We start from the raw sequence: 27,479 nt of genomic DNA on the forward strand, positions 1-27,479 counted from the left end.
AATTAGATTTTTCTTTTTGCAGAACTATGAATACAGCACCACACTGTCTGAATACAGCGTCACACTGTTGACAGTGACAAAGTTAGAGCTCAGGGAGGACATGAGAGACATACCCTGGCTGGTGGTGTAGAGGTCAGCAGAGGGAAGCGGGGCAGACTTCACCGTGTGTGAGGGTGAGGATGATGAGGAAGAAGAGTAGAGGGAGAGCTCGGGCAGGCAGGGAGCCAGTGAGCCCAAAACCAGCACAAAACACAGCGCCACCACCTGGCCGGGAGGAGGAACCACACACACGGTGAGACCACCGCTCCGCCGCATGAGCTGATGTAGAGCCAGTTTGATAGTACTCACACATCAAACACTCCCACACTCACCCATATGTAAGTTTCTGTATGCACAAGATTAACAGGTGCTTTATAAACTGACACTGTGTTTCAATACTGTTTTTAAAATGCCCTTATCAGCTTCACAATGTCACACACATGACCACTCGCAAGTGAAGGTGGGAGACATTGAGGACAGGATTTTTGTAGGAGAATTGTGGATATTTTTCATGTACATATCTGCTGATGCTGATGCATTTATAATTTGTAGGATCTAGATCCACCTGGATTAGCATTACAGACAAATAACATTAATTTCAGTAGGGTTACAGATGCAGTAAGATTAAATAAATGCAGACATTTTAGCATATTAGCCCAGCAACAGCTAAAAATTCTGCTTTGCGAAGTACAATAAATACTCTGATATCAATCTGAAATTTTTGTCAAATCTAAACATCTTTCAGACGCCAATGTTTTTTTAAGCAAATATATGCCAAAACCGATTTGATTTTAATACCATCAAATTTTGATTGCATCCCTAGATTATTTAATACAAACGTACAGTCTGCACAAAAATACACACAGAACCGTGCAAATGTAGATTTTGCACAGTACGTTTGCTTAGACAGCAATTTCAATGCAATAACTGAAAGACTATTGCGTTGAACTTAAACAATCATAAAACCTGAACATCAGGTAAGTTTGTTTGACGCTAACACTGCTTATAACCTTACTGACTCTAAGCTAGCCTAAGTTAGCCAACAAGAAATGTAATCCACATTTTGAAGAGGAGTCTGCTTCAGGTTTAAAATTGGAACCATCTTGGAAACATCTGTTCTTTTTTGTTGTTGCTTGCTCTGTTGCTCCCAACATTGTCCACCATTTATTCATTTATTTATTCTTTTGTTTTAAAAGGAACTTGCTTCAGAGCACAAGTCATTTGGGTTTTCTCAATCTCTCACCTCTCCAAATGTCACCTAACAAGCTAACAAACAATCTTGAACTAATACAGTAGTGGAACTGTCCTTAGGATACTTCCCAAGATGGAATGTTAAGCACAAGTCAACAAAGGCATGTTAAAAAACAGTATTGAAATGGAGGGTGGGCATGCCGGATACCCAGAGTGTGGTTCTAGATCAGCCAATACAGCCCATTACAATCCATTCTGACTCTAAATCAGTCCATGCAGGCTCTCTCTACAGTACATGCACAGATGCCAGCATGCTAATTCCAAAGAGCTGCTGGGAGTGGGAATCTTTGAGCTCTTTAGTTTTTTAGTGTACAATATCAGCCATATTATTCATATTATATGCTCATTCATGAGTAATAGAATGTGCAAGTGAAATTATGGGTAGGCCTATACCTAAGTGTATGTGAAAAAGAAAGATGGATAGAGCCAGAAATAGAGAAAAGGAAAGATATAAGGAGAGAAAGGGAGAGCATACCATAAGGCAGGTACCAGTCTGTGTGGAGGCCATCTTGCAGGAACGAGGCACTTTCCCACTAACTAGAGCTTGAAGTTTCTGTAGCTGCTGCAGCAAAGACCTACAGAAAGACAAACATTTTAGGCCAAGGTGTAAGATATGAATCTAGTCTTCACACAGTAGGTGTTCATTAGGTGTTCACAGCAGGTGTTCATTAGGGCTGCACAATATGGACAATGGACATAATACTAGAATTACGATTACATTCCTTCATATTGCCATATGATTTTCAATATATGAAAACACTGGTGAATCAATTATGTGACATAGTTAAAAAATCATTGTGACCAATTGCATGAATACTTTGATTCATCAAAACACTTTCAGAAACACTCAATCTGCAACTGTGATTGGTCAGGATGCCCACAGCACACGGTAAAAACACTGACTGGTTAGAGGGCTCATTTGCATACTGCAGCCTTCTGCAAAATTAGTACATTGTTGCTTTAAATATTCAGTGCCATCTGATCGCTTGAAATTACAGAGATTCTCTCTGAGTCTCTTGTTACTCCAAAATGTTGAAATCAAATGGGGTTAACACTGCTGGAAAAGCACTGTATTACATAAGCCAGACTCTTAAGTCCAAGTCATCAATGACCTTACCCACTCAGCAGACGCCCACTAACACCCACACACAGAGAAACTATGTTGCCACAGTCAGCACAATGTCCTTTTCTCTCTCCCTTTAATAGCCACAGAATAAAATTCGACGCCAGTTCTTTCAGACTGAAAAGACTTTTCAAGTGCACACAGATTGAGAGCACTCTCTAGTGGCCACTCCACTCAATCGAGATCTACAGAGGAAAGTATGATTACTTCTGCTTGTGATTAAGGCATGACCCTCATAAAATTCTTGTATCACATGTTAAAATCAACCCAATTAACAGGAACTCCCTCCCTTACTTGCTCTAACTCAGATCATATTAAACCACTCACGCCATAGCCTAAGCTATATTTCCACATAACGTCTTCAGTGGAGAAGGTTTTGTAGAGCCCAAAGGAGAATGGGTTCTCCTTTGGATGTCTGGTTCCACTAAAGGTTTCTTTCTTTTTCCATGGTAGGGGAGATTACTGTGCAACTACAGCTCTTGGATGGTTCATTAGGACTCTGTAAAGATGATCTGAGACAGTAGTTAGTGTGGAAAGTGCTCTAGTCCACAAATAACAGAGGGTGTCTGTCTCATTTCAACCCCCTCACAACAGTATTATTATACATGCTGAAACAGATTATATCATCTATTAAATCATCTACACTTTCCTTTTTTTTTAGTATTTAGTTAGCCAGATGTTTATTTGATTATTTATTTATATTATATTTAAGAGTGTACAGTTAGAATAAAGGAGGGGTCGTTCCTTGTCAGTGTGTCAAGAACCAACAGTTACTAACATACCTCATGAGAAGGCTCTAAATGGTTTGTTTTGAGATGAAATTTGAACATTTTTAACCCAGACTATGTATTTCCAATTATCCAATTAAAAACAGGTCAAAATGGGTGTTTAGGCCACTGAAGTGGCTTCAAACACTTTAAAAAAGAAAACTGTTGTTAACTGTTGTTATGGTGGCTAAATATGTTCAAATGGAGCTGGTCCGTGTTTCTAAAGTCACCTTTCTAAGTAATAAACAGAAAGAGATGTGTGCAATAATCAGCCATCACCACTGGAGGTCACTCACCACCCTGCTGATGCTTAACTCAAATGTGCAGTGCATCTCAGAGAGACTTTCAAACCATCTATCCAACTATATAACCATCTGTTCATCTATACATTAATCTATTCTTTATTACCTCATTTATTCAGTCACTCCCTCCTGCACCCCCTAACTCATTCCCTCATTCACTTACTCACTCCTTCATTCATTCCCTCATTCCCTTACTCACTCTTTCATTCTTTCATTCTCTTATGCTCTCCCTTTTTCACTTCCATACTTAGTTCCTCATTCCCTTCATCACTCCCTCACTTATTCCCTCATTCTTTTACTTTCTCCCTCACTCATTGCCTGACTCCCTTATTTACTCCTACACTCAGTTCCCTTAGTCACTCCCTCACTCATTTCCTTACTCAACCCCTCAGTCAATACACCTCTCTCCTTCTTTCGTTCCCTTACTCGTTCTTTCCCTCATGCCCTTGCTCTCCCTCACTCATTCTCTCATTCTCTTACTCCCTTACTCACTCACTTACTCCCTCCCTCACTCATTCCCTTACTCACTCCTTCACTCAGTCCCTCATTCTCTTACTCCCTCACTCGTTTTTTCATTCTCTTACACTCACCCTTTTTCACTCCATACTTAGTTCCTCATTCCCTTGTCACTCCCTTACTCATTCCCTCATTCTCTTACTTTCTCCCTCACTCACTGCCTCATTCCATTATTTACTACTTCACTCAGTCCCTAATTCCCTTAGTCACTCCCTCACTCATTCTCTTATTCTATTACTCTCTCTCTCCCTCAATGCCTCATTCCCTTATTCACTCCCTCACTCATTCCCTTACTCAACCCCTCAATCATACCTTCTATCCCTCTTTCATTCTCTTACTCATTCCTTCCCTCATTCTCTAACTCTCTCCCTCACTCATTCTCTCATTCTCTTACTCTCTTCCTCACTCATTCTCTCATTCCCTTACTCTCTTTCTCACTCATTCACTTACTCACTCCCTCACTCATTCCCTCATTCCCTTACTCACTCCTTCACTCAGTCCCTCATTCTCTTACTCCCTCACTCATTCTTTCCTTCGCTTACTCTCTCCTTTTTTCACTCCTTCACTCAGTTCCTTATTCCCTTAGTCACTCCTTCACTTCTTACTTTCTCCCTCATTCATTCACTGGCTCATTCCCTTATTTCCCTTACTCCTTCATGCGATCCCTTACTCATCCACTTGATCATTATACTTCTCTCCTTTGTTCATTTCCTTACTCGTTCCGTCCCTCAATCCCTTACTCTCTCCCACTTGTTTTCTTACTCCCTTACTCTCTCCATCACTCATTCCATACTCCTTCACTCACTCATTCTCACATTCCCTTACTCGTTCCATCACTCATTCCCTTATTCTCACCCTCACTCAGTCCCTTATTAATTCTCCCATTTACTCCCTTACTAATTCCTTCACTAACATTTTCGTTCAACCCCTAATCCACTGCCTCGTCACTCTCTCCTTCACCCAGTGCCTCACTCATTTCCTCATTTACTCCTTATCTCACTTCTTTAGCTCCTTACTTTACCCTTACAAAAAAGAGCATGCCCAGTAACACCCTTCAATGAGAGGCACCCACCGACTCTTGGTTTACCACAGATTTAAGTGTCTGTCAGGCTGGTGTCCCCATGTTATCAAGATACTCCAGTCATACTAAGTTTAAAGTTAAAATGCACAAAACACTGCTGAAAACAGTGATACATGGTAAAAAAGACCACAACATGGGATCAGGGACAGCACAATCACACCAACAAACTCTGGGACCAGAAATAACAACTTTTTTCAGCCCTCACATCTAGAGTGCAATTGACGGTCTGCAATTCACCCCACCCACACACTTTCAGATACACACTCACTCAACCTAAACCCCCCTCACACCGGGCAGTTCCTTTGAACTTCAGTAGCTGAGTCAGAGGGATCTCTCCTCTTCCAAGACGGCTCAGGGCCAACACATACACACACATGCACTTTATTCCATAATGAGGAGTAAGCAGGCTCCACGCTGTGTGTCGCTGTAGGAGTGTACTGTTATAATGGCAGGATGGTGCCACAGCTCTAACTGCACCACAAACTCCAGTAGAGAACAGAAACAGAGCCAGGCTGAACGATTTGTGGGGGCACTGCAGACATTAACCTGAGCTTTAGCATCAAGTCCAAAGCCCTGAGCACCCTGACCAAGCATCCTCCAATAATCACCAACAAACCCAAATGTGCTGCTGTGCCATACCTGTGAGTAATTGTTGGGAGTCTCTAGTAACTTCTCCGTTATTCACTATGTTCTAGAACGTTCCCCTCCATTCACACTCTTCTAGAATGCTCTCCTCCATTCACACTGTTCTAGAATGTTCTCCCTCATTTACACTGTTCTAGGATGCTGCCTGTCATTCCAACTGTTCTATTATCTTCTCCCCTTTATCACTGTTCTCCTTCATTTACACTGTTCTAGAATGTTCTTCCTAATTCACACTGTTCTACAATCTGTTCCCCCATTTACACTGTTCTGGAATCATCTCCCTCATTCATGTTGTTCTAGAATCTTCTCCTTCATTGACATTCTTGTAGTATGTTTTCCCTGATTCACTATGTTCTATTACGTTCATACTCTTCTGGAGTTCTTCTCCCTCATTCACACTGTTCTATAAAACTCGCTGTTCTAGAATCTTCACACTAATTTACATAGTGCTAGAATGTTCCTCCATTTATGCTGTTATCGAATCTTCTCCCTCATCCACACTGTTCTAGAATCTTCTCTCCATTTGGCACTATTTTATTAAGGTCTCTTCCATTCTTAATGTTTTAGAAATTTCTCCCCATTCACACTGTTCTACAAAGTTCTGCTTGTATTTTTATTGTTTTTATTGTTGTGGTTGTGTTATTATTATTATCATATCATGACCTCTGATCTCTGCACACATGTACAAATCAGCGCATCATTTGTGTATGTGTGTGTATTTTTTCTGTTAAAGGGGAGAAGATAATAGAACACACGCGCACGCATGCATACACAAACCATTTCTGTCTCACCTGTTGGCACTTTCGAGTGTCTCCACCTTTTTCCACAGTTCATTGTTCTCTGATGTGTAGTTCTCCACCCTGCACATGTGCACACACACAAACCATGTTAAACACTGATTACTTAAATGCATGTTATACACATCTACAGCATCACTTATGTCAGTTAAATGGCATATAAATTAGAGCTTGAAATAATTGTCTAAACATGGTTCAGTTGGGTTCACACGTCATTTCGTCAGGCTCAGGTTCATATTTTACATTCTGGTTCTTACAGCAAGAACAGGTTTTCCCCTGCATTTCCCGTTCATCCTTACTTTATTCTTCCCTACTTCCTACTTTCATTACCTTAAAACAGTCTTAAATCTGGCAAGCTTAAGTCAGCCACTATTGTTGAAAGAATTTAGCATCAAGGTCCATGAGGCCAGTGCTCATGAGTAAAAGAATGAGAGATGTGAATTAATTCAGGAGAAGACAGTTTACTGCTGCCATTATTTATATATGATGTGTTTGACCAAAAATACATTTTTATTTTATATGTAATGTGTTTTATGTACAGAAAGATTAAACATGTAATGGCTATCTTGCTATATCAGCAGTAGACAGCAAAGAGAACAGCACATTATGAAGAATTTTTCCAGACTAAAAAACATCTGGGATGTTGTTTGAAAACACTGTTTGATTGCTTGATGCATTTGTTAAAGCAGAATTTAAACTTCATTTTGGACAGTTGATTGTATTATTATTATTATTATTATTATTATTATTTTATTTACCATGCTCTAATGCTATTGTTGTTTCTACATGGTAATTTACCAACTTTTGTGAAACAATGTGAGCCTTGATACGCCATTTTGGGTGATGATGAGCCAATTCTGATTCAGTTTCTGACAGAATTGTGTTGAGCTCATATCAGTTTTGGACTCAAACCTTGATGATATGGTTTGGGTCGGTTCGGAAGCTATACCACAAAATTTCTGTAAGCTCATGCACACCACCCTACAAGCGTTCCTCTCATTCATGCTGTTCTAGAATGTTCTCCTTCATTCATGTGGTCCTAGAATCTTCTCCTCCATTCACATTGTTCTAAAATGTTTTCCCTCATTCACACCATTTTACAATCTTCTTCCCCATATATACTGTTCTAGAATGCTCTTCTTCATTCACATTGTTTAAGAAAGTTCTTCGTCATTCAAACAGTTCTAAAATGTTCTCCCTATTTATGCTGTTCTATTATGTTCTCCCCATTCACACTGTTCTACAGTTTTTGCTCATCAAAGCTCTGATGTGAATAAAATGTGTAACTATTATAATTTTTAACATTTTTTTAAACTTTACATTATGACAGAGAAAGGAGTTTTGTTTGAAACATGGCATTAACAATAAAGAACATGTATATGTTCAATGTGAGTCCAGTCTCTCCAGTGAGTTCTCTAAACCCTGAGAGCCTAAAAAAGCAGCAAGGGCGAAAATGACTCATACACACACAAAATACACTCACAGAGACTCCTGTGAACTACTGCCACTGGCCTCAACACAGACACAATCACCCAAAAAAATAAACACAAAACACTTGGAACAAGAGAGATGTGAAGTGTGTGTGTGTGCAAAAGAGAAAAATAAAGAGAGAGACAGAGATGTGATGTGTGTGCCAGTGTGGGAGAAGAAGAGGGAATAAATGGAAGAGGTGGAGAGAAGAGAGAATAATGAGGGGCAAAAAGAGGACAGACTGGAAGATGAACACTGGAAAAACAGAGGACTATATGAATGAGAAAGGGAGCGAGAGAGAGACAGCTAGAACCAGAGAGTTCAGCTCGTACTTTTTCTCCAGACACTCCACATACTCCTTCTTCTTGCGACGGCTCTCTTGCGCAGAGATCTGAAGAGATGCAGAAGAAAGAGTGAGTGCTGACAAAAAGAACAACAACTTTCAAAAGAAGCATTTAATGTCATTTACCACAAGACTGTTGCCAAAATTCCAGTTCAGATCCGTGTAATTATATGTAAATACTGCATGCCACTTTAAGTCATTCCAGCTACCTTGTTTTTTATTTTTCTGCGCACTCGTTTGAGCGCCTTTTCCTCTGTCTTGGTCAGGGGCAATTTGTTGGGGACGGGGTAGCCCTCGGCCATCAGCGTCCGCTTCTCTTCTTCAGTCAGCATCAGAGGGCCTGATGTCCCCTGCAACTTCTGTGCAGTGTAAACAACAACAAACAAAATAAGGCAAAAGCAGTGATTTAACTAAAACCAAAACTATGCCAGTTCAGCAGAACAAAGCCCAGGATCAAACCATGGAGTAAACAAACATTTTTCAGAACCATGTCTGTTAGTTGTGGTACTTCAGATTTTCTTCTTGTCTTCATGTGTATGCTTTTCATTATTTGATTACTTTAATTACTATGAGACCTCAGCAGTGAATCAGCAGGGTTTTCTACCACTCACAACACAAATACGATTTTTTTTAAACTTTATTAGAAACAGACATGTTATTAGACCTACCTTGCTGGTGTGCAGTTAGAAACTGTAGCCATCTGCTGATTCACAATTTATGTTAGTCATTCTTCATCAATGGTCAGTTTCTGACCATAAGACTGCTTTTGGCTGAATATATTTAGTGGTGGACCACTCTGAACCTAGCAGTGACACTGATGTGGGTAAAAACACTTATACAGTGCCTCACACTACCATGTCAGTGTCCTTTATGTGTTAAAATTGATCCACCCACAGCAGTTCTGTAATCAGAAACTGACCAGCAATGAATGGGGTAGAAGGGGTCTGATAAATTGTACATAACAACGGGTGAGGTATAGTCTATACAGTAGGTGGACCTCATATCGTGGCCAGTGAGTGGACATGTAAGGTAAGCATTTCTAATAAAGCAGATGGTTAGTGTATTGTGTTCTGGTATTAGTGTTTTAACACTACAGGCTGTAGCTCATTTAGAGTCTGTAGCCCATACAAACATACACAAGTAGGTATGGATGTATAGAAATGTGTTAATGTGTGTAGAAATCCAGCTGCTAACTTACATGTGGAGCAGTCAACAGTGGGGAAGAGGAGATGGCCACAGAAGAGCGAGACTGAAGGCGGGCAGGGCTAGAAGGGGGCAGCGAATGAGGACTCTGCAGACGGGCAGGACTGGATGGAGGTAGTGAATGAGGACTCTGCGATCCGTCGCTGTCACTGCCATGGCTGCTGGGAGGAGTGGGTGGGAGCTGCAGGTGTTCCTCTGAGGGGATACGTTAAGAACGTATGACAATAAAATAAATGAGGGAACTCATATAGGATTACATTATATATTACATTATATATATCAGAACACTGGCCGTTATATCGCATGTATTAACAGTAGTAGCAGCCAACATGCGCTACTTTATGTAGTAAATTAGGATTTTGTTTTTAGTCCATGAAGTATTCTTCTTTACAGACTTCCTTCTGTGCATGTATGTGCGTGAATGTGGCCAGATGTGCAGGACCCTGACCATTTAGACATGCCACTGGTTAAGAAGAAAGCTTTATAAAATGCGTGCAGGTGCTACCACTAAGCCTTAGGTTCACATACACACACAATGTACCACTTATGAATTAAATTTAGACCCCGTTAGCATCAATGAGCCATTCACAATGAGCCGAAGGAGAGCGAGATTGGAGTGATCTTGCAGGCAGCACATGCCACATTTAATCTGAACCCTTCACGTACCCCAGAAAGAGCGTATTTATAATCATGTAGTGAGGCAGACAGGGAGGAAAAGAGAAGAAACAGGAAGACAGACTGGAGCACAGAGAGTGACGCACAGTGCCACAGTGTTAAAGAAAGGCTTCTTGATGGAGTGCTGGGGCTCTGAATGCAGCCATTTAGAATCTGAGCAGTTCAGGGCTTATGCTGAGTTATTAATTACTCAGAAATCAGAAGTAAATAAAAGAGAAACAAAGTGATTTTGTCCAAAAAGTCACAATCTAGGCCTACTCCATTAGCTGCACTTCACAAACATTAATTATGAAAACAATTCATTACGAAAAACATAGCTTAATGACAAGTGATGCCGCTTATCTAGCAGATGGCACACAAGGATGCTGGCAGCTATCCCACTAAAGTTTAATAGCCTAATCTGTCACCTAGCTTTGTGTATGTACAGGTGTTTGTGTGTACTCACCTGTGGGCACGCTCAGGAACTGGTTGGCATCTCTGGGCTCTGCTTTGATAGTAGGTACTGTGTTACTATTCTGTTCTCGGGTTCCCTAAAACAACCAGACAGAATGAACGTAAGTTTTATAATTAAAATTAATTTATATTCATGCAGGTTGAGAATACTAAGATCAATGCATTTGCAAATTTAAAGAGATTAGGTCCATGAATATCAATGGTAGCAAAGTCAGACTTTGCTAGACGTGCAGTTCCTTCTAAACTCAGAGCTATTTGACTTGCGTGGTTACTTAACTTGGTTGAACAGATAAACTAAGCCGAATGAAAACCCTAAAGGAAACAGAATTTTGCTGAATTTCATAATATATGTGAACTTCCGTCATGGCAGCAATTAAAATCTGATGAACTTAACTGCAGCCAATGTTTGGATTAACTCCTAACCTGTTTCTTGGAGTTGTAATCCTGCCTTACAATTATACTGAACTACTCAGCTGCTGTGCTCTTCTGTATTCTTTATATGTCTGACACAATCAGTAGCCCACCATATATTTATCGGACAGACTTCTGCCATTGATGACTGACTTATCTCACATCTTTCTGCTGTATGATCTGAGTGTCACTGTTTCATGATCCTTTTAAATATGTACTATTTGTATCATAACTCCACAATGTGGCACAGCCCAGAGTGTCCACCCTCAGCTTGCTCATTACATGCCTGAACCCAGATTACTGTAAAGCTGCTTGGGGACTGAGTCTACTGTAAAAAGTGTCATACAAATGAAACTGAACAGAACTAAATGTTGTAATCTTTCTGGAAGCTTGGAAAAATTACTTAAGATTCTCTAATTCTCCAGTGGGCCACAGAACTGCATGGTGCTTTTTAGCCTTTTCCTTACAGACCTGACTGAACTCATCAGCTAATTATGCTTCAGGAGTCGAATCAAATGGGTTAGAGCACGGAAACATACTCTTCCAGAAAGCCCCAGGATAGTTTCCACTATCTGTCACTTAGTTATGGCAGACAGTAGAATTTAGCCAGTAATCCAATTTATCTTCTTAACCATAAGACATCATCTATTTGTGAGACAGCTGCATAACTTTACATTAATCATTCCTCCAGTTTGCAAAGCAGCAAGTCTTGTTCACCCTCTCTGTCCGCATACCAACTGAGAGATACTGTATGTGATATTCATACCATGTACTTGAGGGCATTTGCCTGCTTTTGGTAGCATTTGTTTAAAAATGCTCAGGTCTAGAAGACCCAGACAGTAAACACAGCTGAAGATGAGGAAATCAACTTCTCAAACACACACACACACATAAAGAGAGTAACAGGTCAGTGGTGCTGTATAAAGTGGATCTCTACTGCACTGAAACAGTAATGCACTGAATTTACTTAATTCAAAAGTATAAATCTTTCCACATAATAAAATATATTACAACAACTGTTTTTTATTGTGAATAAAAAATTATTGTGAAAAAATATGAAAACCTAAAGACAGAATTGTGTTGATGTAATTTATAGGAGTGTAACGATTTAAAATTCATAATTTGGTTCAATACAATGAGGTGGTCTTAATTCAATACATTTGATGTAAGTTGCAAACATTGTTAGTGTCAAAGTTTCAAAATGTACCATTCACTTCTCAATCTAAAAAGAAATCAAGCTGCAAAAGCAGGCCATTTTGAATTCATTGTTTTTGTGATGTCCCGAAAAGCAACACATTTACACATATCCGCATATTTACCCTAGAGCAGTTTAATCATGCCCATTCGTGCTGAAGTTATTACGTGTTTCAGTCTGGGCTGCTTTTTGCATTAGGCACAATACGTAGCAGCCAATCAGAACAGAGGTTATTTACATATATCAGGGTTAAAGGCACAACAGCAAAAACAGCTTGTTAAAGGCATAAACAGAGGTAGGATAACAGTCATGTAAAATGAATTACAATTGTTTTTGCACAGAAACACAAGAGGAGAATTTCAACATTATAAAAGTACAACAATGTATAATTACATACTAACTACAAGCTAATACACTTACTTAGTACTTTATTTGCTCCAGTCTGTTGAATGTATTGTTCAGTACCTGGGCTAATTAAATTTAGAGGCTCATACTGAACGATGCAATACAATAAGTTGTATTGTTGCACTCATAGTAATTCATCTGCATATGATGTGCACACATGAAATTCAGTGCATTACTTTTTCTATGTAATGTTTCCAGTGTGCTCAAATCAATTCTGAGACATCTCTCTTAGCATATTCTGCTTCTCAAATTAAAGTGATAAAATGTTTTATTAGAAATGTTAAAGCGAAACAGTAAAATGTACTGAGCTGTTTTCTGACAGGCATGTGAGCTGAATCTATACTTCCCCCAGAACTTTCTGGAGAGAAGCTTCTCTTCTGCAGATCAAAAATTATATAAAGCTTCCTCTAAATTATAGTAATTATTGGATGTCATATTGTAATGTCCTGTCATTTTGACTGTGTGCTTCTGTTCTCTCTACGAGACTCTGTCTATGTTTGTGTCCATGTCTCTCTTCCTCTCTCAGCACACACGGACAATGTAAATTCAATGCATTACTTGTGAATTCTCTAAGTATGTCCTGCTTGCAGGGGTGCCCTGGAAATTTAATGCATGTTCCCCTTGCCTCACTTCATTTCCCTAAGCATAATAATCCCAACAATAAAATGTGGCAAAATATTTAAGCTCTTCTTCTTAACTTTGTTTTAGCTCCATAATTTCAAGTCTTATTTAACATGCAACAAACTGTAAATATGAATATAAGCAAAATGACTGCATATGAATATACGTTATGGAACCAGCCAAAGTGGTAAAATTGGTTGCTTCTCAAATCTTGGCTGTTCAGCAATACTCTGTAAAGAACTGTTTTTGACTAGTATTGGATTGATGCATTATTTGAAGCGCAAATCTCACTATATACCCAGTTTTCGCTGTTTTTCTTTTTTGTTTCTTACTCTTTTTTTCTTACTTTTCTTACAGAAGTGGCCAAGCTAAACCACTGAATGTTTAAATGGAGGGGCCACTTGAGGGGTGACAGAATGCAAGATGGCACTGGATCTAAAAGTAGTCTTTCATAATTTTTCAATAAATGAAGTGTTACAATTTTCAATTTTTCAGTTAGCCTAAAAATCACATGCACAAAAGACACAATCTGTTTATGTGAGGCCCTTGGAGTCAGCCTAATCTTCCCACCACCTTACAGCATCCTTACCTGCTCGTCCTAATGACCCTTTGCTTCTGACATGCAATAACTCATTTTCTAACATTTATACAAAGTGCTGCATTAGCCACAGTTGCTAACAGAACCCAAAGCTCCACACTAAAGAGGAAACCAGGAATGTCAGTGCTCTTGTACTGTGTGTTTGTATATATTGGCAGGCAAACACCAAACACCTGCTAACATACTGCTCCAGAGAGACAGCGAGAGAGAGTGCATGTGTGTGTGTGAGTGTGAGTGAGCGAAAAAGAGAGAGCAGACATTTTATGAGGCACAGATGAGGATGCTGGTCTAGAAGAGTATGTAATCAGAATGAACGGAGGTGTTTTTTTTATGTCTGTACTGCACTCGCTGATGTAGGATCACACAGCCAGCCTCAACAGAACCAGACCCAATACTGGAGCTATGACTGTAACAGCTGGAGTTCAGGCATAGGGTTCATTAAGCTGAACTTCTAACTCACACAGAGCAAGAGAAAGAAAGAGAGAACATGTTCTCTGGGCAGAACTCTAACACAAGCAGCCAGCTGATGATGAGAACAGTTCAGTGTGTGTGTGTGCGCATATGTATGTGTGTCTGTGCGAGTACGTTTCATTCTCTTCCAAATGCAGTGGCGGTCCCTCTGGTTCTCAGTGTGTGTAAGGTTTATCAGCTGTTCTTTTCATCCAGTGTATTTTTGGATCTATTAGTATGAACATTCTTTCTGTGACTGACCAAAATTAACTGTACTGCTCTTTACAGTTGCCCTCACAGAGTTCATAAGAGCCAGATGCATTTTGTGGCACTGTACCTCAGTTAGGTCAACAATACAGTTTAAGCTTACTTAAAAAAAAACGTGAATGCGGTTGCCTTCTTATAAGCTGAAATTGGAGTAAATTTCCACCTCCTCCCAATCTGGCCTTTGCTAATTTCCACCCGTAGACTCTTTCTCATGGACTCCTAATCACACGGGGCTGTGCCACTGCTGGGATTCAAACTCATAATCTACTGATGTCTGTGTCTCACAGATCCTCATGCATAGAAAGAGAGTATTGTCTGTGCTTAGATAAAGATTAGGTAGCTGTGCTAAGTGTTAAAAACTAATCTTTAAGTTAAGTTATTAAATGAGTGATACCACTGTCTAACTGCTTCATCATCAGGAGAGTTTAAATCCTGGCACCACAGACCTCCATGGTCAGGAGTCCATAAGAAGAAGTGGGAAGAGTAAGAAGCTAATGAAAATTTTCAGATTATATGGAGGCAGGCACATTTTTAAATTTTAATTTTAAGTCCAACCTAAATTTTTAAATTTTTAAGTTAATCTGACTTTTTTTCAGTGCATGGTCCTATCATAACTTTGCTTGGACTGGCTAGTAGACTTTCCCCAACAGCATTAAGACTAAACTACATATGGCTGGTTTTCCAGACCCTGTTTAAGCCTAAACCTAGACTAGATCACCCATAAAGTTCTCCTTTTCTCATACCTAAAATTTCAGTATGAAGTGTTAGCTTTTACCTTGTCATGAGTGTGGCGTCTCTGTGGTGGTGGGGCAAGGGTGAGGGGCTGAGTGGTAGAGCTGGAGGTGGCCAGTGGGGGCGCTGTTGCAGGGGAGGGCTCAGACAGCAGGTTGGGTTCTTGCTTCACTAGGATTGCTGTCAGGTCCTGACTGAACGCCCACATGCCCTCTGGGTCAGGAGAAACAAATACAGTGATGAAGAGCAGAGAAAATGGGGCACTGAAAAAATCTTCATAAAAGATGCAGTGATGAAAATCCTGTAATCAGTAACATAATTATATTAAAGTAAGATATGTTACCACATTCAATGCAGTGGCTGTGATAACTCTTGCATCAGAAATCTGCAGGTATAACACTGTCTAAGCTTGTTTACACAAGCATTAGCAAATGTCACTGCGTGACTAATAAGCAAGTCATGTGTGCAGTCTAACTGTATTAGTCTGCGAGTAAAGACCATAAACTAAAGTGTTACTAAAAATACTAAGTAACCGACCAATAGTAATATTCAGTTCCAACCATTCCCAGTGCAATGGTACCTGGAGAGGTCATTAGTGGTAGACCTGGTGCATGCCCAGTGCGGCTTGTGTTTATGACCTGAAGTCTAACGCAAAACAGTTTCCCTTTATTCTGCCCAAATGAGTCCCAGGCAGAAGGAGAGCGATCAGAGCAGCCGTTTCCCCTCGTAAGCAGAAAGGAGCAGGCAGGGGGTGCAAGGGAAGCGCTGCCTCCATGGGGCTCTCAAAGCGGAAAAGCGCACGCTCCAAACCAGGGGTGCTCGTTACCTCCGCAGCGTTTGTTTGTACCCTCAATGGCAGGATCGATAAAACATTACGCGGCCTTGTAAAAGCAGGACAGCTGTTTTTGATGTCAGGCCTCTGAAGGGAAGGCGAGCAGCAGGAGTGTGATTACAGCAGAAGAGGAAAGCTTTCTTTCTGCTTTCTCCAGCTCTGAGGTGCAGCCTCTGGTTCAGGCTCCTGCAGGGATGCCCGGGGGAGAGTCATTTATACAGCAGATTAATTCCTGTGAGACCCTCTGAATCAAACCTAGCCCAAAGAAAACAGGCTCTTGAATGGAGCTGCTACTGTGCATCAGGGGTCAATCCTAGGCCCACTTCAGTTTCTCAGAGCTAATCAGCCTGGATGAAAGTGACTCAAAGCCCCGTGAGAGTCCACTCAAATCACAGGTTCCTTAATGGATTTCTAAATATTCTTTTTTCAGTACCTACGCACAAAATAGAATGAGTCACCATGCAAACATAGTGGATCCCAACATAAACACTCCTGCTGTTTCTGTTCACAAACAGAAAGGCACGGAGAAAGAGGCCCACAGAGATACACTGTTTGCTGTCCTTGTGTGAACCCCACATGCCAACTTGGGCATGTCTTACGGCTCTCCATCACAATAGCTTTACTAAATCGGCCTATAATTATTTCAATTTAGCATGCTAAACACTTAGACCCCCAGTGGATATCCTGAAGAGGTTTCCCTCTCTGTAAAAAAACTGCCATGTCTTCACTGCCAAAGGGCTTTACCAAACAGGGCATGAGGGTGGCTCAGGGTGGCTTTGAAGTTTAAACTACACCAGGTCGCATATTGAGCAGAATCCACTCTGGCAGAGACAGCAGGGAGATGCTCATTAGCTGTTTAGAAGCAAGCAGAACAGGAGCAATAAAACAGTGAGCGTACACTTTAACAGCCATCTCCTGCTACACACAGTGTTTATAAGCAGAGGCGTGAACTGACAGGACACAATACCAAGATATATTTGGGTTTAGAATAACTGTACTTGTGTACATGTGACTGTTAATACTTAGGAGACACTACACCAGTAAAGAACATGACAGGGCTGTCCAGTGACCATGGAACGTATTTTTGATAGGTGTGGACAGGTAATAAGCGCTGCGTCCACTTCCACGTTTCCACATGATCATGAGAAATAAAAGCTTTTACACTTCATTCTTTTGTCCCATTGCAGTCACTCACTGTAGTCTTCGCTGCTAGAAAGAACAGTATGTTTAAAAGCTCCCAGAGTCCTAGTCTGTCACCGCTTGCACAGAACAGCCTAACCGGTTGAATTCAAAGTGGTACAGGCTTAAAAAAAAAAAAAGTGGTAAAAAAAATACGGTTTATTTTTATTTGTTGAGTTGCATGTGTTACAGATAGATCTTGCAGGCCTATAAGTTAGGTTGAGCATCTCCATTTTCATGAAACAGAATAAATACATGCAATTTAATGGCAAGAACATGAATTTTATACAATAATAAAAAAAATAGGTTGGTCAATGGTCCATGATATATACTGATGTATAGAGGCCGTAAATGTGTATGAATACAGTAAAACTATGTATATGGCTATATGTCTTCTATAAACAGTGAGAATCAGAGCATGAAGTCTTCTGTGCTTGAAGCCATAGCTCGATCTTAAAGAGTTAAAAGCTTTGATACTGTGGGCCTTGGGCCTCCCTGAAGCTCCATGGCTTTACTGCAGCCCAGGATGGGGAGGTTACGCACACACAACTCAAATTTTAGGATGATGCAACCAGAACATTTTTCCACAGGTCTAGCGCCCACCCCCTCCCCCCAAAAGCCTGCCCTCAGCTTGCTTTCACCTCTCTCTACTCAGCTGAAGAAAAAAATCTGGAAAGGAGATTCTGTCTTTTTTATTGATGGCTGCTCAGAGAGAGAGTGAGTAAAAGAGGGGGAGAGAGAAAGAGAAAAAGAGAGGGAGAGAGAGAGAGAAAGATACAGAGAGAGAATGTGTGCATTGGCTGTCTGCCTGGAATCCCCAGCTCTGCTTTCTGTGGAAGGCTGAGTGTTTGGCTGCGTCTCCGTCAGGGAACCCTGTGCTGCACGGGAGCTCCAGGAGAAAGGGCAGACGGAGAGAGAGAGAGAGAGAGAGTCAAAGAGAGAGGAAGAGGGCAGCTTGTGCAATCCATGTGCATGAGTTGTACTTCAGTTATGCATTCTATTTTGACAGATATAGGGAGTCCATGTGAAACCGCATGGATTCAGTAGAAGGAAACAAGAAGACAGGAGCTGAGAGAGTTCTCTCCACTGTTGCTCTGTCTGGTTGTCTGTCTCCTTCTGTGTGCTTTGGTGTGTGAGAATATAGAAACAAGCATGATTCGTATCTGTCTTTCCATGTATGCACAGATGTGTACGTGTTTGTGTCTGTGTCTCCGTGTATGCATACATGTGGATTTGTGTATGCTGTCCATTAAAAGTTAGATTTTTTTAAAAGAGGTGAGACGTAACTGTGAAAATCAAACATTTCCCCAAAACATTGAATGTTGGAATGTTAGAGTTGATTAATTAGGGATGCACCAAAACGTTGGCCACTGGAAAGTTTCATCAGAAAATGAACAAAAATAGTACTTTTGGGTTTCAGTTGAAAATATTGACTGAAGATGACAAACAATGAATTTTCAAAATCTGAGAGTTTACAAATGAATTTAATAGCAATAGAAAAGAGCAATAGTAATTTAAAACGGTGCATAAGCCATATAGAATGATTTCCTGGTTTCTATGACAGACTTTAGGTAAGCAATTTCTGTTCTTTCTGGGTATCAAGAAGGGATACACATAAGAACCTCTCCACTACAGGTTTGATACGTCTTGAAAACACAGCACCCACTCGATATGCAGAATACAGCAAAACAACAAAAGCAGAAAAGAAAGTCTGCACACTAGCACACTAATGCCTTCTGTAGCCTTAGTTTTTGAAATGACAAAAAATTCACAGCCAACATACAAAGCATAAATAAAAAAAAACAACGAATTTCATTGCTTGGAATGACTAATCCTACTCTTTTGTTGAGGATTTTGGATTTTGCTGCACATACTGTATCCTACATAGTGTAATAATTTATTACATTTATTGTATATAAACTGTTTCAGCCAAGACTTTTTATTTTGATGCATCACTATCATTTATAATGAATTATAACTCTGTGGCTATTTTCACGAAAATATGCAAAAAGCTTGGTATATTGCCTTTACTGTCTATACTGCACTACTGTGCAAATAGTTCCTTCAGTTGCATTTTTATATTCAGCGTGAAAAAAAACTGGAATCAGGGTGAAATCTGAGATTTCATGACACACTGAAACAGTGCCTAAAGAATCTTAATCAAACTGAATCATCATGTGGTCAGAGATTTATATCCGTGATGTATGCTTGAGTGTGTTTTTTGTGTTTGACTGTTTTTGTCCCTCACCTGCATCCTCGTCTGTTTTGATGGGCATGGAGGGGCTCTGAGGGGCGGAGTCTCCGCTGAGGGAGTAGCTGTGTTCCTGCTGGATGTCGGGGTTGGGGGGCTCCAGCTCAACGTCCAGCAGCGGCGTCCTTTCTGCCAGAAGGTGCTCGTCGAAAAAGCTGCTGAAGAGTTCATTGGAGAAGTCCTCCATCTGTTCTGAGAAATGCTGAGGGATGTGAAAATACATGGGTCATCATTTTTGTTCATGTGAGTAACTGTCACTGAGGTTTTTCTGTTTGCTAATGTTAATCAGGGCACTTTACTTTGATGAATCACTCTGATAACTACATAACTTACATATTAGTTTCATAGTAGTTGCTCAATAATAGTAGTCAAAAGATTAATAACTGAATAACAGGCCTAGGGGGCATTGGGTTAACCATTAAATACATGACTGTTTCATCAACTGTTTGTACTTACTTCATCTATGATTATACCTCCATTTAGCACAGATATTTAACATGCCCAACAGCCAAACTGTTAATAACTATCTCACTTTTATCTAGACATTTGCCAATATGCATTAATAAGGTACCACAATATACAACACGTGTGATATTGTCAAGGACACTATAAAATACCTGGATTTTAGTCAAATGAGCTGCAGTGTCAGCAGAGCTTTTATCGATATGCAGAGCAGCTCTGCTTTCACAACTCCCACAACACTGTCACAATGTAATCCCATGCTTTATTTGATGTTTGTACAGCTGTTTTAGTGAGTTATTGGTCTGAGCACCTTCACAGGTTGCAGTGCTATTCTTTCATATTCTACGTACTATCTAACAGCAAAAAACGGGAAATTAATGACATGACGCCCATAAAAACTGTCAAAAAAATATATATGCTTCCAGGAATTAACATAGACCACTGTGCCATTATACAAAGTATCATCAGGGAAGTTATTTTCAAAGATAGTAATCCCTAATATGCATAACAAGCAGCACATAATTGCTATTAGACATTGACATTCAGAACACTACATGTATCTACACATAATGTTTAAGCTGTTTTCTTAATACAATATTGTGATAATATCATAAACTGTGTTAAAGGTTAGATAATTATCACGATAATTTTTTTTATATCAACCTATGGTCTGCCACGATAATGCATAGCAGTCAAAGGAATTTTATTGAAAACAAAATAATAAAAATGTTTATAAAACATGCTATTTTATTCATTAGTGTCAAAAGTCAATGTGTTAACACAATAAATCATTAATGCACCTCACATTTTTTATGCTGTTAATGAACTTTCCCTGTTTGACCCTTTAAACCATCCATAGTTCCTCCCAGAAGCCAAGCTGCTCATGCTTGTGTTTTTTTACATTCCATGACTGTAGTCCCCTCATTCAAACATAACTTTAAATGGCAAGTTCAATTATGGCTGTCTTGTTAAAACCAAAGTTAGTTCCAGCTGCTGACATGCCATGAAATTCAAAGTACAGTGAAGTACTTCGAAGTAATGTGAAGTACATCGTGCCTGAAGTATCATTTACAAGCCAAACGCACGGCTGATGCAGCAATAACAGTACCTTCGGCAAACTTCTCTGACAGTGCTTGTGAGAGAAACTAACAAAAGCAACAGCAAAATGGAAAGCTGCCGTTTCCCTACAAACAAGTCTGATGTAGTGTATTGAGTTTTACCAGCACTTTCCATGCAGTAGAGTAGGGTTTGATTCCCTAAAAGTCCTTGGGCAAGACTCTTAATGCTACATTTGCCTACTTCTGTCACAGGATTAATTAAGTTGCTCGGGGTAAGAGTATCTGTAAATAGTTAAGAATGTTTCATACAGACAGCGACCTTGTGCTGTTTAGTTGTGAAAATAGGTAAATAAAAAAGAGCATTTCAAAGGTTCAGAACTCTGATGGTTCAGTCATTTGCTATCATGGCTAAAGTACACACACGCATGATAATGCTGGTCTGCTTTTGCCCTGTGAAGAAATTTGTGTTCTTTTCTCATAGTCTCATAGCAAAATGCATCTTTTGGTTGATTCATTTACCCCTCTTATTCAGTAATTACTGAGCTAATTATTACTCCAGCAAATGAAGTTCGGGTTAGTTCTTATTTATAACCCAATCCCTGACATCATCTCATATTTGCACTCAAATAAAAGGTGCACTATAACCCTAAGTTACAATCTGTGTGTGTAGATGAGAGACAGTGTGTGCACTTGGAGGTGTAAGTCAAAGTGAGAAAGGCATTTGAGCAAGTGTGTGTGTGTTTGCTAAGGAGAGGTGTAACAAAGGTGTGGGAGGACCTGATGATGTTTACATCCTGGAGAACAGGTGTATGAGTGACGCACCTGTAGAGTGCTGAGCACATGGACCAACCACAGGTGACACTCACACACGTTCACACTACTCATTCAAACACACATGCGCACACGCCATAGTTACACATTTTCACCAGGATACGACACACACTTTCCATCTGTGTGTTCCCACAGAGTCTCTTGAACTTGGTGACACACAGAAAAGACAGAAGCTTGTTATTAAAATCTAACAATGCGTCTGGAAAATTAAGATGAAGGGTTTACACAAAAAGCTTGCCAAAAAGAGCTCTTTGGAACAATATCACTGAACAACTACTTTGGCTTCATAAAGAACCCATCAATTGATTAGCTTGAACTGAGCATTTTAAGAAGAATCATCCATTAAAATGTTTTTTTAGGGGACAGAAAGTGGTTCTTCTATAGCATCACTCCAAAAGACTTCACAGAACCACACAGCTTGGCTTACCTGGTGCTGTTACTGACATTAAAACTAAAGGGTCTGTATGTGGGTCTAAACATTAAAAAACTAAACATTAAAAAAATGATGTGATAGAATGGGTGCAGCTTCCAATTTTCAGCACTGAAGTCCAATGAGAGCAACCATGGCTGCATTTTTCAACTCATCTACGATTGTAGCCCTCTTGCTCTCATACTGCTACATTATGTCTTGTTTTGAGGGGAACAGCAGCTTTCCATGCTGCTGGTTGATTTATCCATAGATCTACTGCAAGCACTGTCTGGCTTTGCCTGGCAAAAGGCATCCCCCAGCGCTAACATTACTGATATTACTGCTGGCATATTCAGGTTAAACCAGAATAACAGTTTAATAACAGTTTAATCAAAATAATTGTAATTTGTTGGATTCCTTGATTCACTTACATCGACATTCACTTGGAGTGAGTGGTCAGGATGCTCATAGAAGACAATAAAAAACTGTGATTGGTTAGAGCATTCATTGCATCCCTCTGCCATATCAATAAGGCAAAGGCCCATATCATGATAATGAGCAAATGTTATATGTGCAGCCATATTAGTTACTAAACAGTAATTAAGTCAGCAGTTTAAATGGTTAAACATACCACTAAACTTAAACAGTGTTGTGATTCCGTACCCTCTATGCTAGGGTTTGACAGTTTTATACGCATATAACAGAGCTCTCAGTATTCAGTAGCATTTAGAGAATGGCACCCTGGGAACACCCTGCCCATGGGGTGCTCTTATTGACGCAAGCGCTCCTGTCGTCAGAAGCGTAGACTAATCACTATGGCTGAGTGCTCGACCATAAACAGTCCCGCCCTGCAGCTTTGATGTGCAACGGGAGCTTCCTGTTGCTGGTTTGTGGGGCGGATATGTCCACGGACCTCAGTAATCCAGACTGAACTAGAGGAGCGGTTTTAAAGAGCAGACCTGCAGTTTATAGTGCTTTATCCAAATGAGCAATGTGGACATTGTTATTAGCTAGGAAGCATCGATCACAGGAATAAAATGGAATCTTTTTTCTTGTGGTCTATCAAGAAAAGGCAACAGATCATATACTAAATGCTGAAATTAGAGTAGATAAAGCAGCTGTGCAGAGCTTTCAGGAAAGTAGTGTACTATCAAAAGTATAATGCTTTTATAGTACTACCGCTGGAACTTTTAATACTTTCCACAGGCTAAAACTACACCAACGTTGTATTTTGCACATTGGCAAAACAAATTGTGCATGTGAAGTTAACTCTGATGGGCAGAATATTTAACATTTGAAGACTTTTGTAAAAAGACAAATTAGGATATCTTCTGTCTTTAGCCCTGATTCAATGGACAGAGAACGGGCCTAAACAATCTTCTAGAGAGGCCTGCTGTCCAGCAGCTTCTGAAACTCCTCTCTTTGGCCTCAGCCTGGTCCAGATGATGCAACAGCTAAACTGCTGATGCAAGAGCTCTGAAATTCCACATCTGGAGTTCAGTGAAAGAGAGAGAGAGAGAGACAGCGAGAATTCCAGGCTGGCACAGAAAGTATCGGTTGTCCCAAGGGTGCAAGACGCTGTGTGTAACCTCCAATGGCCTCAGCACAGTCTCGTCTTACTTAGCTCAGGTCAGACTCAGAGAAGTTAAAACAGAGCTTCACTCTCTCTCTCTCAGCAGCCTGGTTGACTCTTCCTCTCTGATCCATTCAAAGTTCCATAACTATATAGCTGCTTTAATTTAGCTGATTATGGTGTTACTGTAATAACTAGAAAAGGGGTATTTGAGTGCATTTGATCTGTATGATATACAGAAGCATGATAGTAATTGTTAGCATGTAAGTTCAAAAACCTAGAGTAAAGTAAATTCAATTAAATCTTCATTTTACGGACTCACTAAATGACACGGTAAGTGTGAGCGACTGACTGTCTGAGAATGCTGATCAAATGGAGACTGCGGTATTTCCAGGTGAGATTTGTTCAAAGGAGCCAGAGAGAGGCAGTGAATTGCGGCATTACCAGCATTACATGCTTTGGGAAAATAATGGGTTGTTGTACCAGTGTGAAACGCTCCATGCATGGCAGCAAAGTCTCAGTGTGTTTGTGTGTGTGTGTGTGTGTGTGTGTGTGTGTGCATTCCAGCTGGATCCGCTCTGAGTATGTTCAGTGCGTGTGCAGATGGTGCAGCTGGCTGTCTGAGAGACCATCAATATCACACACACCACAAACACTGCCAATGCAACTGACACAATGCTCATAAAGTGGTGGGCAATATGACTGTATTTATCATTACCATGGCAAATCATGAAACATTATAATGTGCTTTGCTGTCAATACTTGAAGAACACTGGCAAAAATGCATGCTTCTTTAAAAAGAGGGCATGATTAGGCCTGTTGAAATCAATGCAGGGCTGCACAGTATGGAAAGAAATCATTGCATTCATGCTCCAACTTCAGAAAAACAAAATACTGTGATGCACATACTGTATTGTGTATTGTGAAAAACTTTTCAAACAATAAAAAAAATCAAAAAAGTACAATGATATTATATTTCTGCAATGTAGCCTATTTCTGTGAGACAGCCTGTCACTCACTGCCCCATAAATGTCCACTGCTTACTACAATTCTGACTACAGAACACTACACTGTTTCCAATCCAGCCTACAGTGCCATGTTCAGGCCAGTTATAAACTCAACACTTAAATGTGCCTAATCCAGCCATACACCACACTGTCCAGACTGGCTTTACAGTAAGTACTCAGTTTTACCTTACATGCATGTCCAATTCAAAGTTTTACTGCAGTGCTTTTAAAACCAGTCTTCAAAACTAAGTACACTCTGGCCTTAGCCAAATCCTTCTAGCAATAACTGTCCAATGAGAAAGCATCTCATAGGCACATGGGCAACCTTTGCTTGGTCTGAGACATGCAGTGGAATTGCAGTTGGTGCTTTCTCACTCTTACCCCATCATGTCTCCTCAGCCATAGTTGTGGTTAAGCTGTGTGTAACCTTTGATTTTATCTAAACTGTAATGTGACAGACAGCCGGGGTGGGCGAGAGAGAGAGAGAGAATTCATTCTCTTAAGTAAACTTACACAAGAACAACAAAAAGAGACTGGCTACACTCTAAACCATCACCTTAGGAACCCATGAGAAAACCTACAAAGCTCTTTTTTAGCGTCTTCAATCAACGTTTTTAAAGAAATATCTGCTCAGACAGACATATTGCCCCTCACTCACCTCAGAAATTAGCCCTGACTGCAGTTCAGTGAGGCCTCTAGGCCTTACTTCATTAAACTATTAAAAACGAACATTTTGTTTTCCTTCTAAACAGGCCCACATTTCAAATTTTCCCTACAATTAATGTAATCTAAATCATTTGCGGGTCCTTTTAAAACTTTTGCGGCCGCTTTCTTACTGAGTGGAAATGGAAAGCTGCGAGAACGCGCACGCGCACACGCCTCTGTCCTACTTTCCTCGCGCACGCTTTCTCCAGCCACGCCTCCTACACGTGCCGGCGCTCCAGCCAATCGTAGAGCGGGATGCAAACGAGGCGGCCGTTAATGTTTTTGGGAGCAGGAGTCCAGGGCGTGCATGGAGAAGCGAGGAGATTAATGTGGAGTAAGACGAAAATGATTCACAACTGGAAAAAACCACATGCACGCACACAAAATAGACGAAAACAGCGTGAAACTCGGGTGGAAGAAAGGGAGACGACCAAGTTAAGCAGAGTCTGGAAATGTCTGCCTTCTGCTGCAGGAACGGCTGCTCTGAGTAAACGAGTGACACGAAACTCGCGAGACCGTAAACGAATTTCGCTGAGAAGGAAAGAGCGAGAAGAAGAGTGGAATTCTTTTATAAGCTTTATGTGAGGTTTAGACGATGTGCCAGGTTCTACAACACGTGTAGCAGACTAATACTGTAATTTTGTTAAAATTGCGTTTTTCCACACAAGAGTTAGTGTCCTCAGAATGGAATCGCAGTGTTTCCAGTCAGTCAGGCATTAGTGGGGTGTCTTTGACCTAAAAATCAGACACATTCTTTCCTTTGTGGGAATCCTAGCAGAAAATGTGACTGACTCTCTATCTCTGTCTCACACTCTTCATTCCTGACTTGCACATCTGTGCTTTTAAAGGCAGTTCACATTCTGAGAGTCATATTACTGTTGGCAGGGCAACAAGCCCAGCTGAGAGAAATCAGACTCGTTGTCAGAGCTCCAGTTCAGTGAGGGCGATATCTCATTATGGAGGCATGCTCATTAAGATTAACGCCGTATTAGCAATGAGGCAGACACGCAGGGGAGGGGAGCCAACAGGTGAGCACAGGTTTAAGGGAAGAATCAGCCTTTTCTTAGTCAACACTAGGTTTAGGTGTTCATTTTGTGAGTCCTGGCTCTCCCTTCTGAACTGGTGCTGTAGCTCCTAGTCTTTCACTCACTCACTCACTCACTCATTTTTTCTCTCTCCTCCTCCTCCTTCTCTTCCTCCTCTTGCTCTGCTGCTGGTTTTCTAATTCCAACTTCAGGTCTTTCTTTAGTTCTGCAGTCAGCCACAGAGCAAGAGAACCACAACCACAGCAGACAGTTAGGCAGCGAAACAGTTAGGCAGACGGTGTCATGGGCTGCTGCTTCCCTTCCCCCATACATCAACCACCAAGGCCCAACAGCATCATGCTGCTGCTCATAAGAGAGAGTCACACTGTGAAGTAAGAGTGGGAGATATGGCAAAAACATAACATCACGATTCTTTTAAGGTAATTTCAGAATACAAAATATAATAGGCTGACATTCAGTCAGTTGCTGGGTGGTTATTATACTGTTAGACTCTCTAATTGGTCTTCTTAATATATGTATGTATATATATATATAGATAGATAGCCAATACATTGCTATACAGTAGCTTAGACAATTATTATTTTCAACTCTGCATCATATATTGTGGTTCAAATGAATTAAAAGTGATTTCCAAATCTTCTGCTGGCTACTGTTATACTGTTTGTGGTTTAGAGGGACTGGGGGTGATGATGTCCAAGTGGTTGCCAGATGTGCTCCCCTTCACCCCTGTCTATCTTTCTGTAGCCTTTAATTTTGCCTGAATAGGTTCCTCCTGACTGAAC

At 40.5% G+C, this 27,479-nt stretch overlaps 1 protein-coding gene across 2 annotated transcripts in view; it reads right to left on the reverse strand.

Moving 5' to 3' along the window:
- creb3l1 (cAMP responsive element binding protein 3-like 1) overlaps nucleotides 1-27,479 on the reverse strand; it is a 41,979-nt gene that overhangs the window by 4,549 nt on the left and 9,951 nt on the right. For both annotated transcript variants that reach the window (XM_036583988.1, XM_036583990.1), the window contains exons 2-10: nucleotides 19,604-19,808; nucleotides 15,388-15,557; nucleotides 10,658-10,742; nucleotides 9,533-9,732; nucleotides 8,544-8,693; nucleotides 8,324-8,382; nucleotides 6,516-6,584; nucleotides 1,766-1,865; nucleotides 114-264 (exon numbers count right to left, since the gene is read on the reverse strand). In XM_036583988.1, the coding sequence (XP_036439881.1) occupies nucleotides 114-264; nucleotides 1,766-1,865; nucleotides 6,516-6,584; nucleotides 8,324-8,382; nucleotides 8,544-8,693; nucleotides 9,533-9,732; nucleotides 10,658-10,742; nucleotides 15,388-15,557; nucleotides 19,604-19,808 (1,189 nt within the window). The remainder of the gene's footprint in view (nucleotides 1-113; nucleotides 265-1,765; nucleotides 1,866-6,515; nucleotides 6,585-8,323; nucleotides 8,383-8,543; nucleotides 8,694-9,532; nucleotides 9,733-10,657; nucleotides 10,743-15,387; nucleotides 15,558-19,603; nucleotides 19,809-27,479) is intronic.

Source organism: Colossoma macropomum, unplaced genomic scaffold (genome assembly GCF_904425465.1).
Source record: "Colossoma macropomum unplaced genomic scaffold, Colossoma_macropomum, whole genome shotgun sequence".
NCBI classification, from domain to species: domain Eukaryota; kingdom Metazoa; phylum Chordata; class Actinopteri; order Characiformes; family Serrasalmidae; genus Colossoma; species Colossoma macropomum.